This window comes from Helicoverpa armigera, chromosome 22, assembly GCF_030705265.1.
Source record: "Helicoverpa armigera isolate CAAS_96S chromosome 22, ASM3070526v1, whole genome shotgun sequence".
NCBI classification, from domain to species: Eukaryota; Metazoa; Arthropoda; class Insecta; order Lepidoptera; family Noctuidae; genus Helicoverpa; species Helicoverpa armigera.
The window spans coordinates 9,504,482-9,522,509 of record NC_087141.1 but is presented as its reverse complement, the minus strand read 5'-3'; the positions used below and the strand labels follow the sequence as shown (position 1 = coordinate 9,522,509).

General features: G+C 33.2%; 2 protein-coding genes across 3 annotated transcripts in view; both read left to right on the top strand.

Moving 5' to 3' along the window:
- Nucleotides 1-18,028, top strand: part of LOC110378686 (2-methoxy-6-polyprenyl-1,4-benzoquinol methylase, mitochondrial) — a 381,156-nt gene that overhangs the window by 292,313 nt on the left and 70,815 nt on the right. The window lies entirely within an intron of this gene.
- LOC110373656 (uncharacterized) lies at nucleotides 945-16,354 on the top strand. 2 transcript variants are annotated; one of them, XM_064040610.1, is made up of 5 exons: nucleotides 945-1,084; nucleotides 6,318-6,376; nucleotides 7,131-7,438; nucleotides 9,370-9,889; nucleotides 15,275-16,354. In XM_064040610.1, the coding sequence occupies exons 2-5, from the start codon at nucleotides 6,326-6,328 to the stop codon at nucleotides 15,491-15,493; spliced, it is 1,098 nt and encodes a 365-aa protein (XP_063896680.1). In that variant the 5' UTR covers nucleotides 945-1,084; nucleotides 6,318-6,325; the 3' UTR covers nucleotides 15,494-16,354. The 2 variants fall into 2 exon arrangements, with proteins under 2 accessions (XP_063896680.1, XP_063896679.1); XM_064040609.1 differs by having other exon boundaries at nucleotides 7,131-7,483.

Below are 18,028 nucleotides of genomic sequence, written 5' to 3'. Positions count from 1 at the left end.
TGGGATGCAATTTGGTGTAGAGACAGGTAATACTTTGAATACGATTTGGATGCATAAAGTACTTCCGGTCTTGAGTACAACCGGGGGATTCTCCGAGGGATACAATAAAACTTACATTTATGTTAAGTATGTCAAAATGAATGTAATAAAGTTATTTCTAATGAGTTCGCCTAAACCTTGTGGCGCAGTGTTTGCTTATTAAGGTTAATAGCAAATTAAACGGTTCTCAGTTTTGATAATGTTTGTGGGTTATGTATGTGTTAGGATTGCCAAGTAATTAAAAAAGGGAATATTCCTGACTTATTAGTTAAATATTAGTGGATTGTGAAGTGTATATTTTTCATTTGGTATGTAACTTTTTCTCTATTTCTCGTGGAAGGGGAATTGAAGGGGAAGATAGAAGACATGTCTCAAATAAGAGGTGCTGGTTTGAAAACAGACAACATTTAGTTAGCCAATACCTACTTAAAGTAATTTAATGTTTTAAGAGGTCTCTAACTAAAGCGTAAGGCAAAATTTTACCTGTATGCTAATACTTGGTCGATGAACTAAGTCTCTGCTTAATTTGCGATAGAGATGTTAATACCCCTTTGCATCATTATAAAAATAATAAAATTAAAAATATATCCCATAAAATGATTCTTTTCAAATCTGCATTTTCTTTAGCTTTTATAACAGAGGCTAAAAACTTGCATTTTTAAATTGTTCAGTAAAGTATGGAAGACTAAAACGTTCTGTGCCCACCCCGTAATATAATCTGGGATACGAGCACAGGGGAAATGTTTATTCCAAACGCTTTCTTTGAGGACACATCATCTTTCAACAACCTATCGTAATAAATATAGTACCTAAACATCACATCCTAAACACCTACCAAATATGGAGCCTTTTATTACCACCAAACAGGTTATAAAATGATTGACACGCTAGTATCATCAGCTCTATAGACATACAGTGATCGTAGCGGGGTCACTACCCGAGGATGCTGGGCAGTTTGACGCTGCGCCCGCGCACGACGCACGCGCGCGAATCGAACCCATTACAAATTTGAAAAGTGATTTTTTTTTTAAGTGTGAAGTAAGAGGTCAGTATTATTTTGAATTTATTTTTATTCTTATTAATATTTTTAGATGGTTAGTGAGATAAACAATAGTGGTGGTTATCTATCTTTTCTTTAGAATTAAAAAATAATAAATAATTAAAAGATATTTATAACTTTTTTGTATTTTTCACATACATGTCACTTTAAATAATAAATTATGCTGATTATATGCGGTTTCTTGGCTATTATTAAATAGTAGTAAATGTCAATGTAATAGAATTAAGATTCTGTCAATGATTCATCGCTTTTTAGTTTACTTTTTCATTTATGTTATTCGCGATAGTAGTTTATAACGGTTTGGTTGAGCTCGTAATACTTCTTCGTTTGTTGACATCGATCGAAAGACGTTTATTTGAATATCCTTTTACTCAAGTCTTGTTAATTTAATCTTAAAACGTGGTCTGATTTTGAATTGGATATAGGAGCTTAAAAGTTAAAGTAAGAGAAAAATATAATTTGTTATTTACCTAGTCATAATTTACTTCCCTTTTTGTGATAATAACCCTCGTAAAACAAGACTTTTTGGCACTTTTAAAAAGGCTGAAACTTAACATTGATCTCAGTGTATCCCAAATTGCATGCACTTATTAGTCTAGAACAGATGTAACAGCTTGTTACACATTAAGTGACTTTCTTAGGATATAAAGGAAAAACATCGGGAAAATTAAGTAAAAAAGAAACAAACAAACGAACAAGACCCTTTCTTCTTTCTTGGAAGTCAGTTACCAATAAATGTCTTAAACCCATTGTCCTTTTTTTAAAGTCAGCTAAATAAACGTTATTCTTAAGTTTTACTGGTCTCTGGACACAGCTGCTGTTATTACGGAAAGAAAGCGTACAAAATGTAAATAAGTATTGTGTACTACTCAGTATTGGCAAAGAAGTAAAATTCTATTCTTTGCACATTCTTCACAACTGCTGGACGAATTTTAATGAGACTTTCGCTTGGTTTACGCGGAATATTGTGTTATGACGTTCGGTTTAGTCATAGGGTACTTATGACAAAAGAGTTGAATTCATATTTTTGACCTCCGACTGTGGAAGGGTTGTATCTTTTCCCCCTTATCTCTGTAGAGGTATAAAAAACTGCTCTTTTCACACACGTACTTAGTATTGTAAGTCGGGTGTACGTGGTTTCCTAGGCACTGGAGTGTTAACACCCCCAACTTTCAGACTCCGGGGCTATTTTGGGGAAGTTCCTAAAGCCCACAAAGTGTTTACGGCCTGAACCGGGAATCGAACCCAAAACCCAGCTCATAACAGTCGCGCTGTAACATAAGTAGGTAGGTTATTATAAAATGCTATATTTCAACTGCCTACCCTTTTCCCAACTATGTTGGAGTCGGCTTAGGTAACTTGTCAGATATTCTGACGATCCGTAACGACTGCCAAAGATGTTCAAATGATAGCCACGACCTACGGTTTATCGTGCTTTCCGATAATTAAGCTGCAAAACGCAATAGGTACCTACATTAAACAAACTAAGCAATAAAATGGTTACCCAAAATTACAATAAAAGCCACAAAACAACGACTCAAACATACATAAACTTACTACGTACACTCAAAATTAAATACCGACATGTTATTTAATTAAAACAACAATTATGAAACAAAAAGCTTTACTAAAAGCTTCATTAAGAGCTAAATTAAATATGTTATGTTGTCAGTATTTCACAGAACGAAATTATTATAATTTTCTGTATGAAATTATTTATTTATTGACAGTTGAATATTTTGCTCGCGGGCACAATACTCTCGAATGTAAATATCTTTATTCTTAACTACCTAGCGATTTTCCTTCAACATTTAAATAACTATTCAGTCTGGTAGGCGTGGTCATACCTGTTTATTTCCAATACAAAGAAAATATTATAACAACTAACCGTTGTCCTGCGGTTTCACCCGCGTCCCGTGAGAACAGCACATACCGGGATAAAATATAGCCCATGCTACTCGTAGATAATACCCACCCAAAACAAAAATGTGAAAGAATGCCAAGTTCGATAATATGGGAATGCTTCGCCTATAAAAGAAGTGAGATCTGAATAAGTACCAAGTTCCATACACATACCTCAGTTAAAAATAGTTACTTTTTAATGATGTTACTTGGCAAGTTTTCATACACCTTGTTATAAACCTACTAAACGCAATGAATCAAGTATTTAATTTTCTATTAAAACTTGCCAAGTAATATCATTAAAAAGTAACTATTTTTAACTGAGGTATGTGTATGGAACTTGGTACTTATTCAGATCTCACTTCTTTTATAGGCGAAGCATTCCCATATTATCGAACTTGGCATTCTTTCACATTTTTGTTTTGGGTGGGATTTCATTTATTTTTGTAAGGTTGTTTATTCTATTTTTTTTCTTATGATGAAGTTAGTTAAAGAAATGTCTCATTTATACTATCTTTTAGATTTTTTTATTTGCACTTTGTTTCTTACAAAGAAATGAACTAGATTAACTAAATGGACTAGATTTACCAACTGACTGACATGACATGTTATCATATATTATGTTCGTGGATCAAAGTTACACATTCGTTATTTTCGAAACTGATTCACACTTGGCCGTTTTCAGATTTTTACTTTACTTTGACTTAATACAAACCTTTGTACCATTCGAAGATATATTATATAAATATAGATAAATTTAGGTCGTTTTAGTTCCTTAGGGGTATAATTTACACCGGGTATAAAACACCTTCATTATTTTGAAACCGACTCACACTTGGCCATTTTCAGATTTTTCCCTTTACCTTGACATAAAGACCTACCTCCATGCCAAATTTCAAGTCAATACGACCATTGGAAGTGGTCTAGGTTTTTGATGAGTGAGTCAGTGAATCAGTGAATCAGTGAATAAGTGAATAAGTGAATAAGTGAATCAGTGTATAGTAAAAATAGCGATTTTCTGACGTCAATATCTCAAGACTTACAATAGGTATATTAATGAAATTTTGTATTTTAGATAAGTGAGGAGGTCTCAACAGATACTAGAAATTTGATATGCGTAAATAAAATAGATTTTGAGTTACAGGGGGGTCGAATTTGGCCCGAAATGGTTCGTGTAATATAACCCACGGCCGGTGTGTCGCTTTTTTTGCTCGAACTTGGCGGACACACTGCCGTGTGTCTAGATAGCTTCCTAACAGTGAAAGAATTTTCAAATCGGATCAGTACTTTTGGAGCTTCTGGGGTACAAATAATCAAAAATATATTTCCTCTTTATGATATTATTTGTATTTAGATTGAAAGTATTCGGCCATTTTGTTTTGGCGAGAAAAGGTGTCGTTACAAAGGCCGCAACTTTTAATTAGGGTCCTGTTTAATTGGTCTTAATTTTTCTTATTTGTCATTATATAAATTGGCAGGGACCACGCAATCTGTTGATTTTATTATTTTCAGGGCTTTAATAAAGCAATAAATAATAATCAGTGGTTTATTTGAAAAAACATTCAATACGTTATTAATACGACATGGACTGGTTTATCTGTTTATCATTATCTACTTCAATTAGATCAAGTCTAAAATAATGAAGCAGAAAAGGATGCTTGTGTAAACTTCTAGAACTACAGGAATACTGGGGAAAAATTCTAGTTCCTCTGCCTTGATAAACGAATAATATAAATTGACAAGCTTAGACAATTTAACTTATCGGACACGCCATTGCCGTGCCAAAAGTACAAGAGCATCGCTCATACTCGTATGTATGTGTGATTTTGTTTTTGATAATCACACTGCACCTCCATTTCTTTCAATAATCTAAGTTAAAGGCTCCATTTGAAAATACGATCGAGTGAGCGAACAACCGGCAAAGCTTGTATATCGTTACAAAACAAGGATAAATATCCCAAGAAAATCCAGATTAACATAAAACTATCGGAAACAAGCTACATTGCAGTACAATGCATTAACTAGAAGTGTCCCAGTTAGAGTAACCGGATCTAAGTAACGGTAGGCACAGGAATCGCTACTCAGCCTTGTGGATATACAAACTCGTTTCAAATGACCCACAAATTGTCTATGGTTTGCAGAATTGCTTTTCGCTGTTTTGGAATGGTAACACTGGAATGTGTTGGATTTATTTATTTATGGGGAACAGTACTGAGATAAATAAGTATATTTTGTTGATATAAAGTTTACATAGTTTGTTTTAGTATTGTTTTATAAAATGGTGAGAAAAAAGATTTAGGTTAAACTAGTTTGTTTATCTATTCACAATTTAATATGCCGACAAATTCGCGGAAAAAATCAATATGACAAAATACAGTCTTATAATTTCAAGAAAACTAAAGTAAGTTGCAAATTATGAGGCGTAATATTATTTGTATATTCTCAATGATATCAGCTTTTGATAAAAAATAAAATCCATACTTTATGCTCCAATTTTTTTAGCAATACCTAAAAAAACAAAATCCATAAACAAGTTACATCTTTGTTTACTTATAAATATATTAACAAGAACGTAGTAAATGTGCGTCGTTGGAGACATTGTCTGATTTTTACGTGTTGCTTTACGGCCTGTAAAGTTTACGAGTTTCAGTTAACGACGCACTTTCACAATGTACACAAGTACAGGTTAACTAGCGAACTGAAGTTTAAGGATGCGCCGGTAATAAGCAAGGAGTTTGGTTACGAGAAGATGTAATTGGACTTGTAGGTCGTCAATGTAGTAACAAAATGATGAAACAAATTATCATCAAACTAGCTTCTGCCAGCGGTTTCCGTGGGAACTACTTCCCGTAGCGGGATAAAAAGTAGCCTATAGCCTTCCTCGATAAATGGGCTATCTAACACTGAAAGAAATTTTCAAATCGGACCAGTAGTTCCTGAGATTAGCGCGTACAAACAAACAAACAAACTTCAGCTGTATAATGTTAAGTATAGATACGCTCTTTGTAGTTTTTAGTCAATAAAGTCGGTAAAAAACCTAAGGGTGGTTACGGACATAATTAATCTGTCATATCCATTATTATCCATACATCATCGTTTCATCATATTTTTTTGACAACCTCATTGGTAAAAATCTAAAAGTTACATTTTCTTCTAGCAAATACTGGCCACAAATAAAATGCAAAATAAAAATAGCGTGTTGAAAAAATAAACAAGCCCTTTGTTCTCTTTGTAAAACATTTATTATTGGCGGGAATTTTGACATAAAAATAATTATGTTTTTTCATAATTATAATTTGGGTGTGTTTTGTTTCAGATTTCATTATGATTCGACAAGCAGTATGTCTGGTGCTCTGCTTATTTTCGCTGAGTCATGTAAGTTGCATAGTTTTTGGTAATTTATGACAGTCTATTATAGTTATTACTTGATCATTCAAATTGACTTAGGTAATTCAAATTGGTGCACGTAAGTTAGGTACAAGGTTCAAATTCAAGTCATTCTGATTTATGATAGGTATGTTTATTAACTATAGGTATATATATACAACTTTTATGTAAATTCACTTACAAACACTCGAATTGAAAACTTCTTACTTTTGGGAAGTCGGTAAAAAATCTAGTCATATTTTAAGAAAATTCATTAAAAACTGTTGTGATAAATTATTTATATAACCTATGTATTTAGCAAGTCATGTCACTTTCATCAAACCAGCTGTCATTTTTCCTTTGTTTTCGCACACCGCAATATTTTCCATATTTTCACTTTTCCAAGTTGACATACATATCTTTGACATGCAAATGTACAAGTTTATTTATTACCTATTGTTTTAAATAATACATGACAGTCTCAGCTTTTTAAGTGACTATTTCAGTAGTTTTTAAATAACTTTTACTCTTACATCATTTAACAGGATCCATATTGAGTACATACATATACTAACACTAAAACCTAACACAAAAAACTACTCCTATTAATACATAGTCATTTATGTCCAGCTTTTATTTTCCCGAGTTTATTTCCCCCCAAACCATTCGAATCTATAAATGTTTCCTAAAACTAATTCCTTTATGATCGCAAGGTAGCATTACAAACTATAACTTTGAAGTCGGCTATTTTCCTCTCTTACAGGTAGACTCAGCAAAACAGCAAGTCCAGCTATCAGACTCCTACCTACCAGTGGCCATGCAAGTCATAGCACACCTCACAGACCAGATGGCATTCGAAGTCAAAGACGAAGCCACTTCTAAACCGACTTCGAAACCCACCAACAGACCCACTACTAAACCTACAACAAAGCCTCCCGCTTGGACCACAAAACCGACTTCAAAGCCGACTTCGTGGACGACTTTGAAGCCGACTTCGTGGACGACTTTGAAGCCGACGACTTGGACTACCAGTAGGCCGTCGTGGGCTACTAAGCCGACGACCCAGAAGCCGTATGTGACCTTCAAGCCTTCTAATAGCTGGTGGACGACTAAGAGGTTACTTTGGCAACTGTACATACGCTTTTAATTTTCTTTTTGATTGATTTTGGAAATGGTGGATACAAAACGAAGACATAATTTTTAATATTGTCCGGACATACGCGCTAATGTAGATAAAAATTATGTGAAATGTGGAACCTTTTCCAAAGTCAGTACTGTATAAAATATTGAATGTAAGTGACTAAAAATGAGTACATAATTGTATATTATAGAAAAGGGTGAAGAAACAGCCAAATATAATTTTAAAATGGCCTGTATCAGAAATTAAAACAGCTCAATGATTTAAAGATGTAACCAATAATTATATTACCTAAGTAATAGGTACTTGAACGTATAAAAATAAAGTAAACATTTACAAACTAATTACCAGCATTCGGAAAATCTGTTTTGTATTAATTTAAGAAGATATAGGCATTACAGGGAGGGGTAAATAACAAGATATTCAATTCAATTTTCAATATGCTAAAACGTAATTTATTGATGGAGCGAAGAACAGTCAACAGTTTCGTCTTTCACGAAGTTAATCTTTTATGTAACATAATATTTTAATTTGGTTTAGACAAATTGCTTTCTGGCTAGGCCTTCTCGGAATAAATAGATTGAAAAATAATTAACTGGGAAATGGGGTCCACATTTTTTCAGGACTAAGGCCAAGTAATTTTCTTTCTTATGTAGGGAAAAAGCTGTTTTAGACGCCAAGGATATTATAGTAATGTACAGAAAAATACTATTACCTAAGCATCTTAAGGAAATGATTTTCTTGAATTTTCATGTTTTTCTCACGGTTTTTATTATTTGTACATAGAATTGTAAGGCTTAGAGCTTAAAGTTAATAAATCTAAGATTTTTCCTTATATAATACCAGTTACTACAACAAGTAGTAGTTACTTACACGCGAGAACCACTTTCCATTACCGCATAAAAAGTAACCTATGTCCTCATTTTTTTGACTATTTGTGTACCAAATTTCATCTAAATCTCTTTAGTAGTTTTGACGTGAAGATGCGACATGGAGACAAACATACGAGAATTACTTTCGCATTTATATGTATAATAAGGAAGACTCAAAAATATTCAAAATCACCAAGTTTTATCAGTCTTTTATAATGTACTGAAACATTACTGAAACTACTTTTTTCTAACTTCAAACTCACAGCTGTTTGACAGTTCAGTAGCCACGCGATAAAAAAAAATACAAAACAAGCCGGCTAAACAGTTCGTATACGGTGTTTTACTTTTAAAATTCGCGTCACGTTTGGCAAACACAACGGTGAATGGGTATTATCCAAGAAGTTTCGTATCTTTTGAATAATACGCTGTAGGACTGGTTTATGTAAATGTATGGGGATTAGATTAACTAAACTGTAAAATAGAACCTATGTATAATAAGGTTTATGTGTTAGAATTTAGTAAAAACGGTGTGTTTTTTGTAAATAAGTATGTAGTCTTTACATGTTGGGAACGTAGTTGTGAATAATGTATATAATTATGCATGAATTGTACCTACTGTATATTTATTTTTTAAAGATTTAGTGATCTAGGTTAAACTTCACGCTTTGTATATAATTCTACTAGCTGGTGCCCGCGACTTCGTCTGCGCAGGTTTAGTATTTCGAACAATATGTTTACAAATTGTAGCCTATGTGTTATTCTGATGTATAAGCTATATTATTGTAAAGTTTCATTAAAATCCATTCAGTACTTTTTGCGTGAAAGAGTAACAAACATCCATACATCCATACATACAAACTTTCGCGTTTATAATATTAGTAGGATTTTAAATGAGCGTAAAAATGAGAATAATTTGAAAGAGATTATCGCATGCAAAATAACCTAGCATCTCTATAACTTCAAGAACTAATCTACATTCACTCAAATTCCAGGCCAGACATGACAACAGCCCACCACAAGCCAGGTCTCTACGCCCCATTCTCCCCCCCAAAACCTCTAACCAGATACACCTGGCATCCTCAACAGCATCGCTTCGTACTACTCCCAGTGGAAACCCCAGCCCAATACACTATTCTTCAACCTCAGGAGACCAGGACCGAAGAGCCTTTACTGTCCTTCCACCATGAGCAGATCAAGCCTTTAATGGAACCAACTCCTGAGTCAGCTCCATATTTACCACCTCATTACGATGTCAAAATCTCCAGCCGATCTGACGGCTACGTGATCGATGAGCTAAGTGAGGAGAACTTGCAGTACTTGTCTGATGATGTACGGGAGATGATCAAGATGGCGCACGACCCTCATGATGATAAGCTGGTGGATGTGTGGGCTGAAGTTCGGCAGGGCAGTCAGCCAGTGAAGGCCAAGCTGTCGGCTTCAAACTTGAGGCTGTTGTTGCTATATGATCTTCTCAGCAGGGATGCGAAGAGACAGCGGCTTTCGGATTATAGCGTGAGTTTTAATGTTTTTCTTTTTTAGAAAATACGTTTATCTTTTGTTTGAGAACAGGTCTGTGACTAGCAACGGGAAAGTAAAAAGTCTTGTTAATATTACCTAGCACTGTAAGAAAAGTGGATACTTCGCAATAAAAGTTAATTACTTACATAGAAAACTTTCTTGAGTATATAAAAAAAATCACGAAGTCTTCACTATACAAAAATGGTAGATGTCGTTTGTCACAAAACACATTTTTTAATGGACCTCATTTAATATCTATTTACAACATTAATTAATGTTTATCTATAAAATACTTATGCCAAATAATAATTAATAGACAGATATTCCTCTATTAGACGAATAATTATTTTAAGTTCTCCCTAACAATACTCGTACAAAATACCACAAAGGCTTGCTTTTGACATAAACGTCTATAGCAGTCCAAGTTTCAGACAGCTTAACCTTTACACTAGTTTTACATATAAAATGGGTTATGTAATTGGGGTGATAAATCTATTTTTAGCAAATTTTCCTAGAAAAGAGACATAGTGTGGGCAGTCCGTCGATACACGTACTTCACCTTGTTTATCGATAGGTAATATAAGGGATGCGAATTTGTCGATGATTGAAAAATTGTCGATACTTCGAACACATTTTGCTGATAAACTCTCTCGATCTCGATATTAGACAAAGGTTTTATGGGACCTTTAAGATATTTACTAGCTGTCCATCTTATTTTTGGCTACTTTTGACCTTGTTTTTCCATATATTTTTATTAAAATACCTAAGAATATGTATACTTCTATACAATATCTATATTAATAGATTGTATAGGAATGTATAGGAATATATTTTGCAGATACTTTTTCTATAAACAAAGTAAACAAATCGCGGTCAACGTTCTAATTCTTTATTTCTGTAATTTATTAGTTCAGTCGTCGGTTTATTTAAAAATATGCAAATGATGAGACCCATAACAATCTTAAAACGGATATAAAATACAATTATATAATACTAGCGATTTGCTGCGGTTACGCTTGTGCCAAATATTTTAAATTAATTTATAATTTGAAAGCCTCGAAATATTATACCTCTATACCTGTATAGTTTCCTTCCTGCTTTTTCATTTTTTTATTTGTACATAATTATTTATGTAACTGTAATTACGTCAAATTACTATTTTACTGAGTCATTTTCCATTTTGCGGATAGAGTTTTACGTGGTTTTACGCTCAGACAAACATTTCCATGATATTTATATACTTAGACAAAAATAAAGAATAATTCAATAATAATTTGATTTGATGATGTTATTGACTTCAAACATGACGTTATTGAGATCAGTGTTAATGACTTTAACATTTAAATAACTATTCAGTCTGGTAGGCGTGGTCATACCTGTTTATTTCCAATACAAAGAAAATATATAACAACTAGCCGTTTTCCCGCGTTTTCACCCGTGTCCCGTGGAAACTACTGCCCGTACGGAGATAAAATGTAGCCTAAGTTACTCGGGAATATTGAAGCTTTCCTACAGTTAAAGATTTTTTAAAATCGGCTCTGTGGTTTCGGAGCCTTTAGGGTAAACACAAAAAAAAACATTGTTTCCTCTTTATTACTTTTTATTTTATTTATTTACACCACTAATCTACCATTGCAGGTTTACCTTAACCTAATGCGAAAGACATTAGAACCTACTTGTATGGATCACTAAGGAATTATGCAACTAAATATAAGTTATTTCAGAAGTATAAATGAAAATTCCGCTACCAGTGATGAAATAAAAACAAAAGAATTCCTCCTACACATTCCTTCTACTATTCCTCAATTCCTTCTCAGCTGCCAATATCTAAATAAATCGAAATAAAAGTGTTACAATTTATCTTACAAAACGAAAACATCTCTTTGCGTCTGTTTCTACCAAGTGTGTAGTAAAATACAAAACGTTTTGTCACATAACAACATTAAACTGTGTGTCTGTCTGATTGCAGACTATCTAATTTGAAGCGTTCCGAGACGGTCTGACAGTCTGACAACGAACGAGATTGTCTGATCAGTCGCTCAAGTAGGAATGGACGTGTTTCCATAGTAAACACGGTTTTATTGAAATAGATTTTACGAATCTCTTCTGTATTTTGAAATAATGTTACGCCCTACGTCTGTAGGGTTTAACATAGTTCAAAGTTGAATCTAGGAATAATCTTCACCCACAATATGTAGGTACTTTGTACCGTGATAAAGCCGAGCTTCTGGTTGTTTCGAAGAAATCTGTTCAAAACATAAATGCCACTAGGATAAATCCGGGAATCGACTATAGACAAAACATAAATGCCACTGGGATAACCCGGGAATTAACTAGAGCTTTGTGAATAACTAAGTACTACTATTCATAAAGCAATCTTCTGAACTTCAGCTCTTATTGTAATATTAAATCAACCACGTCAACTATTTTAAATCAAAAAAACTTCCTTTCTGGTAGATACGTATAAAATGTATGAACAAAACCATGCAAGTGTACAAGTTGTAAAGTATCTGAACTTGAGATCAGCAAAATTACTTGACAGCAATTGTATGTGACAACTGGGAGCAACTGAAAATACTTTCCGAGAAACCGTAACGCATAAACAGACCACATAAACCTTAAATTCAGGATAAACTCATTAAAAAAATAAATGCTTAAAAGGCTAAAGAACTGTAATTTCTTCGAAACTTTAATTAAAACATTATAATTTCTTCATCTTAAACTGCAAGTTATTACCAAGGAGGTAATAACTTGGTTTTAACTCGCGGGTCAATGGACACGCGCCTTTTGAGACGCGATAAACTTTTACAACAATATCGTAAAATATTTCATCTTTATTGGCGTTCTTGTTATTATTTATTGGAGTTTTATTCGTGTTTTCCATGATTTTCATATGTTATGGTGTATTTTGTCGTATAAGGCCTAATTGTCCTTCATCTATTTATTTTCATAATTTGTCTATTTTCCGATTCTGCTTAACTAAATTCATCATAGGAGACACTTTAAAAATTTAATATTGCTAGTACAAAAGTTTGTGTTTATTTTTCATAATAATGCAATTTCTGTCACCTATTCTACTACATCATCATCATCTTTTTTAATTAGCACAAGCCTCATCTCATATGCAGAATAAATGAGCGTCAACCACCACATTTGCTGTCCAAGTTGGCGATCGAAACTATTGTATTCTATCACACAGCCTCCCAAATCCTTCCATAGGTCCAACCAGACAAAAGTCATCGATCTACATAAAAACAGACCCATAAAATTATTGACGCCCCAAATCCCAGCAAAAACAAGCCAATCTCTTACTTACCCGTAGTATGAAGCACTTTGGTTACTTTACGACGTCCTAAATTGTGATCCCACACATTGACCTTAAGAATTAGTTTATTATATTGTAAATAACATGTTTTAAGGCCGACTCTGAGGTACTAATGATATTGTTAAGCTGGCTGTTTGTTTGTGGTAATTTTAGGAGCTACGGACCCGTTTAAATCGGTCCAATAGTTCAAAAATTTGTGCTTTCAAGCATACAAAAAAAAACAGTTTTATAGTATTGGTAGGTTGTTATATAACGCTAGTACCTACATAAAGCTATTAAACTACAAGTAATTTGAAAAGTTTCTTCTAAAATACATAATAGTTTTCAGCAGTTTCCAAGCTACGAAAATATTAGATCTTTAATAGCTGCCCATCTCACCATCGTCGTTATTATTGTCTCACTTCATTTTTGGAGGACACAGGCCACGTCGTATACAGAGAAGGAATAAGGACTTATCACCACATTTGCTCAAGGTGGATCTGCGATTTTATAGTAAAGTCCAGGTTTCCTCATGAACGAATGGTGAGTTTATTCCACCACTTCTTCCCAGCAAAATCACAAAGCAAGTGGTGTAGGGCGGTCGTTTTGATGGCTGACTGTGGTTGTTTTAACCTTCAAATCGTGCTGATTTTCAGCCATCTTGGAATAAATGACTTTTTACTTGCGATGTTTTCCTTCACCTTCACTCAATCATTAGTGTCTAAGGTACACTTAGAAAAGTTACACTGGTCCTTGCTTGACCTGGAATCGAACTCATACACACAGGTGCTACTCGGTAAAATAGTAGAAAATGGTCTTCAAAACGATTCCTAAATATAGTACGCATTTCAGTTTTTCAATCTAGTGATAAAAATGAGTCATCATTTTTTAACAGACGTTGAATGATATAAAGATATGGAGGTATAGAAACCTGAAATATGGTCCGTTTTATATTCGTTTTTATATCGTTATCTTTGCCTGATTTACTGGTGTTTTATATTCCGATTTTATTTTGCCAAACAAATATATAAACTGGGGATTGTCGCTCTGAGTGACTGCTCTGAGTTTATGGAGCATTTATTGGCTTTTATTTGGTGATATATTAGTGAATATCCTTGTATTTATGAGCGATATATATTTTTATTTAACCTCGTTAACAAAAACACTTTAATCAAATCATTAGTTATTATTATCAGTCTTTTATAACTTCGCCGGTGCTCATATGTGTGTCACATTAAATTTTGTAAAAAGACCTGCATTTAAGATCCCTGGTTTTAATCAACCCCAAAATAATTACTTTAAAAACCCATAGAATTACAAGGTAATTAGAAAATATAACTTTTCTTGTCCAGCCATAGAATAAAACGCCAATTAAGCTAACTAAAGTCATCGTGAACATTACAACTTGTTTTTCTCATTGGTCCTTATTTACCATTTAGTCCTGTCCTAGTACAGCCATCAAAACAACTTTATGGACTGTTGACTTAATAAACACCGACCTAGACTTGTTTTGTTGACGGTATCTTCTCGTGTAATGGTATTATCAACTCTATGAAGTACCACAAAGTTAATTCAGCCGCTTTTATTGAAATGGCTATGTTTCCTAAACTAATAAAAGTACTGAATGCCTATTTCGCTTAACAAGTTCAAAATAGCAAAACCTTTAATAATTTTGTGTTTCGTTTATAAGGCCCCTTAGCAATTCAGGTTAAAAGTAAAGATAACCTTCATACACAGACTTATATACTGTGGTCATACATGGTCCATAAGGATCCTTAAGAGCTTCAATTAAACTGTGCTGTTTCGAGAAATATCATGACACTCTGGATGTACACAAAACACTATTACTTCCAATGTATTTAAGTCTCTCTAACCCTTAGGATCTTACATTCGGTTAAATTCTATTTTTTTCCTACTAAAGTTTACCTCATAACACCAGTTATCAGTAACAGACAACACAAATCTTCGACGTCGACAATCCTCGCCCTCTTTCAGATATTTTATTTTCAGCTTTCGTATCTACCGAACTTCCTCTAAAATCTACATTAACTTAATCTTCATTTCTCATTTTCCAGGGTTTCTCCCCCGACGTAATGAAAGCTCTCGTAGAATCATCCAGCGGCGGTGCGCGTGGGCAACTCAAAATGGCGCTATCCAAGATGGTGGAACGTCACGACTGTGGGCACGAATACGCTAACAACAGGGCTAAAGAAATGGTCGAAGAGTTGGGTAAAGATGAGTCAGGATTATCAGCCGCTTTGAGGTACTTGGAACCACTGGTGTATAGCTACTAAGTTAACTGTGAATCTGTCTTTGTTACATTAAAAATGCTTAATATTTTTGAGTTCTATACAGGCTGTTAAAAGTAACAGGTGTTCGATTTTGACAGTTGCGCAGCCATTTTGGATTTGCTGTCATTATCAATGTTTTTTTTATCTGTTTGGCAAAGCCAATTATAAGATATAGCCTGTTTTATACATGGTGTTCAATTAATAAAGATACACTCAATAATATTGTTTAATGATGACTATGGACGTCGTTAACTGATGTGGTGACGTCTATGGCCGTCTAAAAACAATTAATTAACAAAGACAGACAGACATACATACGTCATTATGGTTAAATAAGTTAATTAGACTAATGAGCTGAATCATGAAACCCTTAAACAGGTATAAAGGTGCATTTATATTTAAACAAAATAAAGTACTTATTTATCGTAGTTTTATATATTTTTTAAGTGATATTTAAGCAGTAAGTAATGTTCCATGTACTCATTTTGATTAAAAACAGTTATTTTTGTCCTTTTCGCTTAGATAAATAACTTTTTTTAGATTCAGTTATCTTAAAGTTTGTTTATATTATTTGAAAGAAATTGACAACACTCTGATTTACTTTACAAAACTTTTGTATTCTTCTTGATAATGTTATTAGCAAATACAGGTCTTATTTAGGTACATTAAAAAAAATGATTATTGAGACGACAATATTATTCTATAATATACTTAGATTATTTATAAAACATAAAATAAATACTCAAAAAAATGTGAATTATATAATAATTAATGCTTGCCCATGAAACTAGTTAAGATAATAAAAACAACACTATGTATATGACACGAAGTAGGTAATATTACCAAATAAAAATATTATATAAAGTGCTGTTTTATTTAACTTAGTCGTATATGATATTAATTAAAGTAACTGGGTTGAGTGGGTCAGATAGGCAGTCGCTCCTTGTAAAACACTTGTACTCAGTTGCATCCGGTTAGACTGGAAGCCGACCCCAACATAGTTGGGAAAGGTCTCAGCAGAAGATGACATGCGAAAGTCTCCTGTGTTTTACGTAATCATGCTAAAATGGCTTTTCCGATTGATATGAAATTAGTTACAGAGACACATTGTAAACAAACGTTGTAAAATTACGAGTAAAAATGTCGCATTGTTCCTAACAAAAAACAATATTTGTCAACAATACAATTCGTTATAAAAATATTGAATTGAAACTCAATTTCAATCAAGTGGGTTTAGAAGCTCTGATTCCTAAATCCAATTACAACGTGACCAGTCAATTGAAAGGTTATTGGATTAAAATATATTGCTTTCTTTTGTTAACACGTATTTAAATATTTATTAAATGTTTCCTGCGATTTCATCCGCGTCCCGGGTATAATAATTTCTTTACCTCACCTAGTTAAAAAGTAGCCTGTCTTTTATCAGGATTTGGACTGTCTGGGTACCAAGCTTTGCCTCGTTTCGACAGAAGAATACTTACGTTTGCATTTTTTATATTATTAGGTAAGGGATATTATTTTTAACAATGCAGAGATTAAATTATACCTAAATTATTTATAGTCTAACGCAAAAAGTGTCAAATATAAAGTTCTAAAAACATCACCAAGTAAATCATCTAAATAAGTTTAAATATTAAAATAATATAATTACAAGATCTTATTTCTTGACAAACAGTAAGCCCAACTTAACAGCTGATGTTTGAATTCTTAATTATAAGATTTAATCAACTTAACAACCAAAATATTATACTTTAAACTTTGTTTAAAATATCAACATTAAATAAAGGTTGTTTTCACAGTAAATGGAGAATTAATAATGACTTTAATTTTAATGCTTTTCAAATTCAGTTGTGCAGTAAGATGTTTCATTATTTCTAACTTAATGTTGAACACAGTCCCAACCGCACCATTTCATTAATATTGGTTGAGTAGTTTTGGCGTGAAAGCTGAACAGACAGACAATAGAATTACTTTCGCATAAGTATTATATAAATATATTTCTAAAGATAGTTACGATGTTTGTGTTGAAACCATTAAAGGAAAAGTCTTTTCATTAAATATTATTTTGATAGTAACTCTGTGATCTTTATGAATGACAGAACCTTTTGAGACAAAAGACATAGATAAAATAGATTGGTGCTTTTACACTGGAGACAAACATATATCATTAAAAAAATTGACATGAATATATTTAGAAAAATCTTCAGCCACGGGAAATTCATGCCAACTTTTTTACTATTTATCGTAGCTCGTACGTTTACGATACAAATAGTGTGAGTGAATCAGTATCTAAAACGTAAATAAATCTGTCTGTTGACCTAGACGTCTGGGCTGGTCTGGTACGTAGTCTGATTTGTGTCTAGTCTTCTTTTTATGACCGACAATGGTCTTGTTTTGATCTTTCATGGAAATGTTACGTTAACGGCAAGTATTTGCTTCAGAGCAGAGAAAAATTTTGAGAAATTAATTAAAGTGTGATAATTTGGACTACATGCATAGACAACTTTCTACGGCTTAGCTTAGAAGCTTTCTTAATCA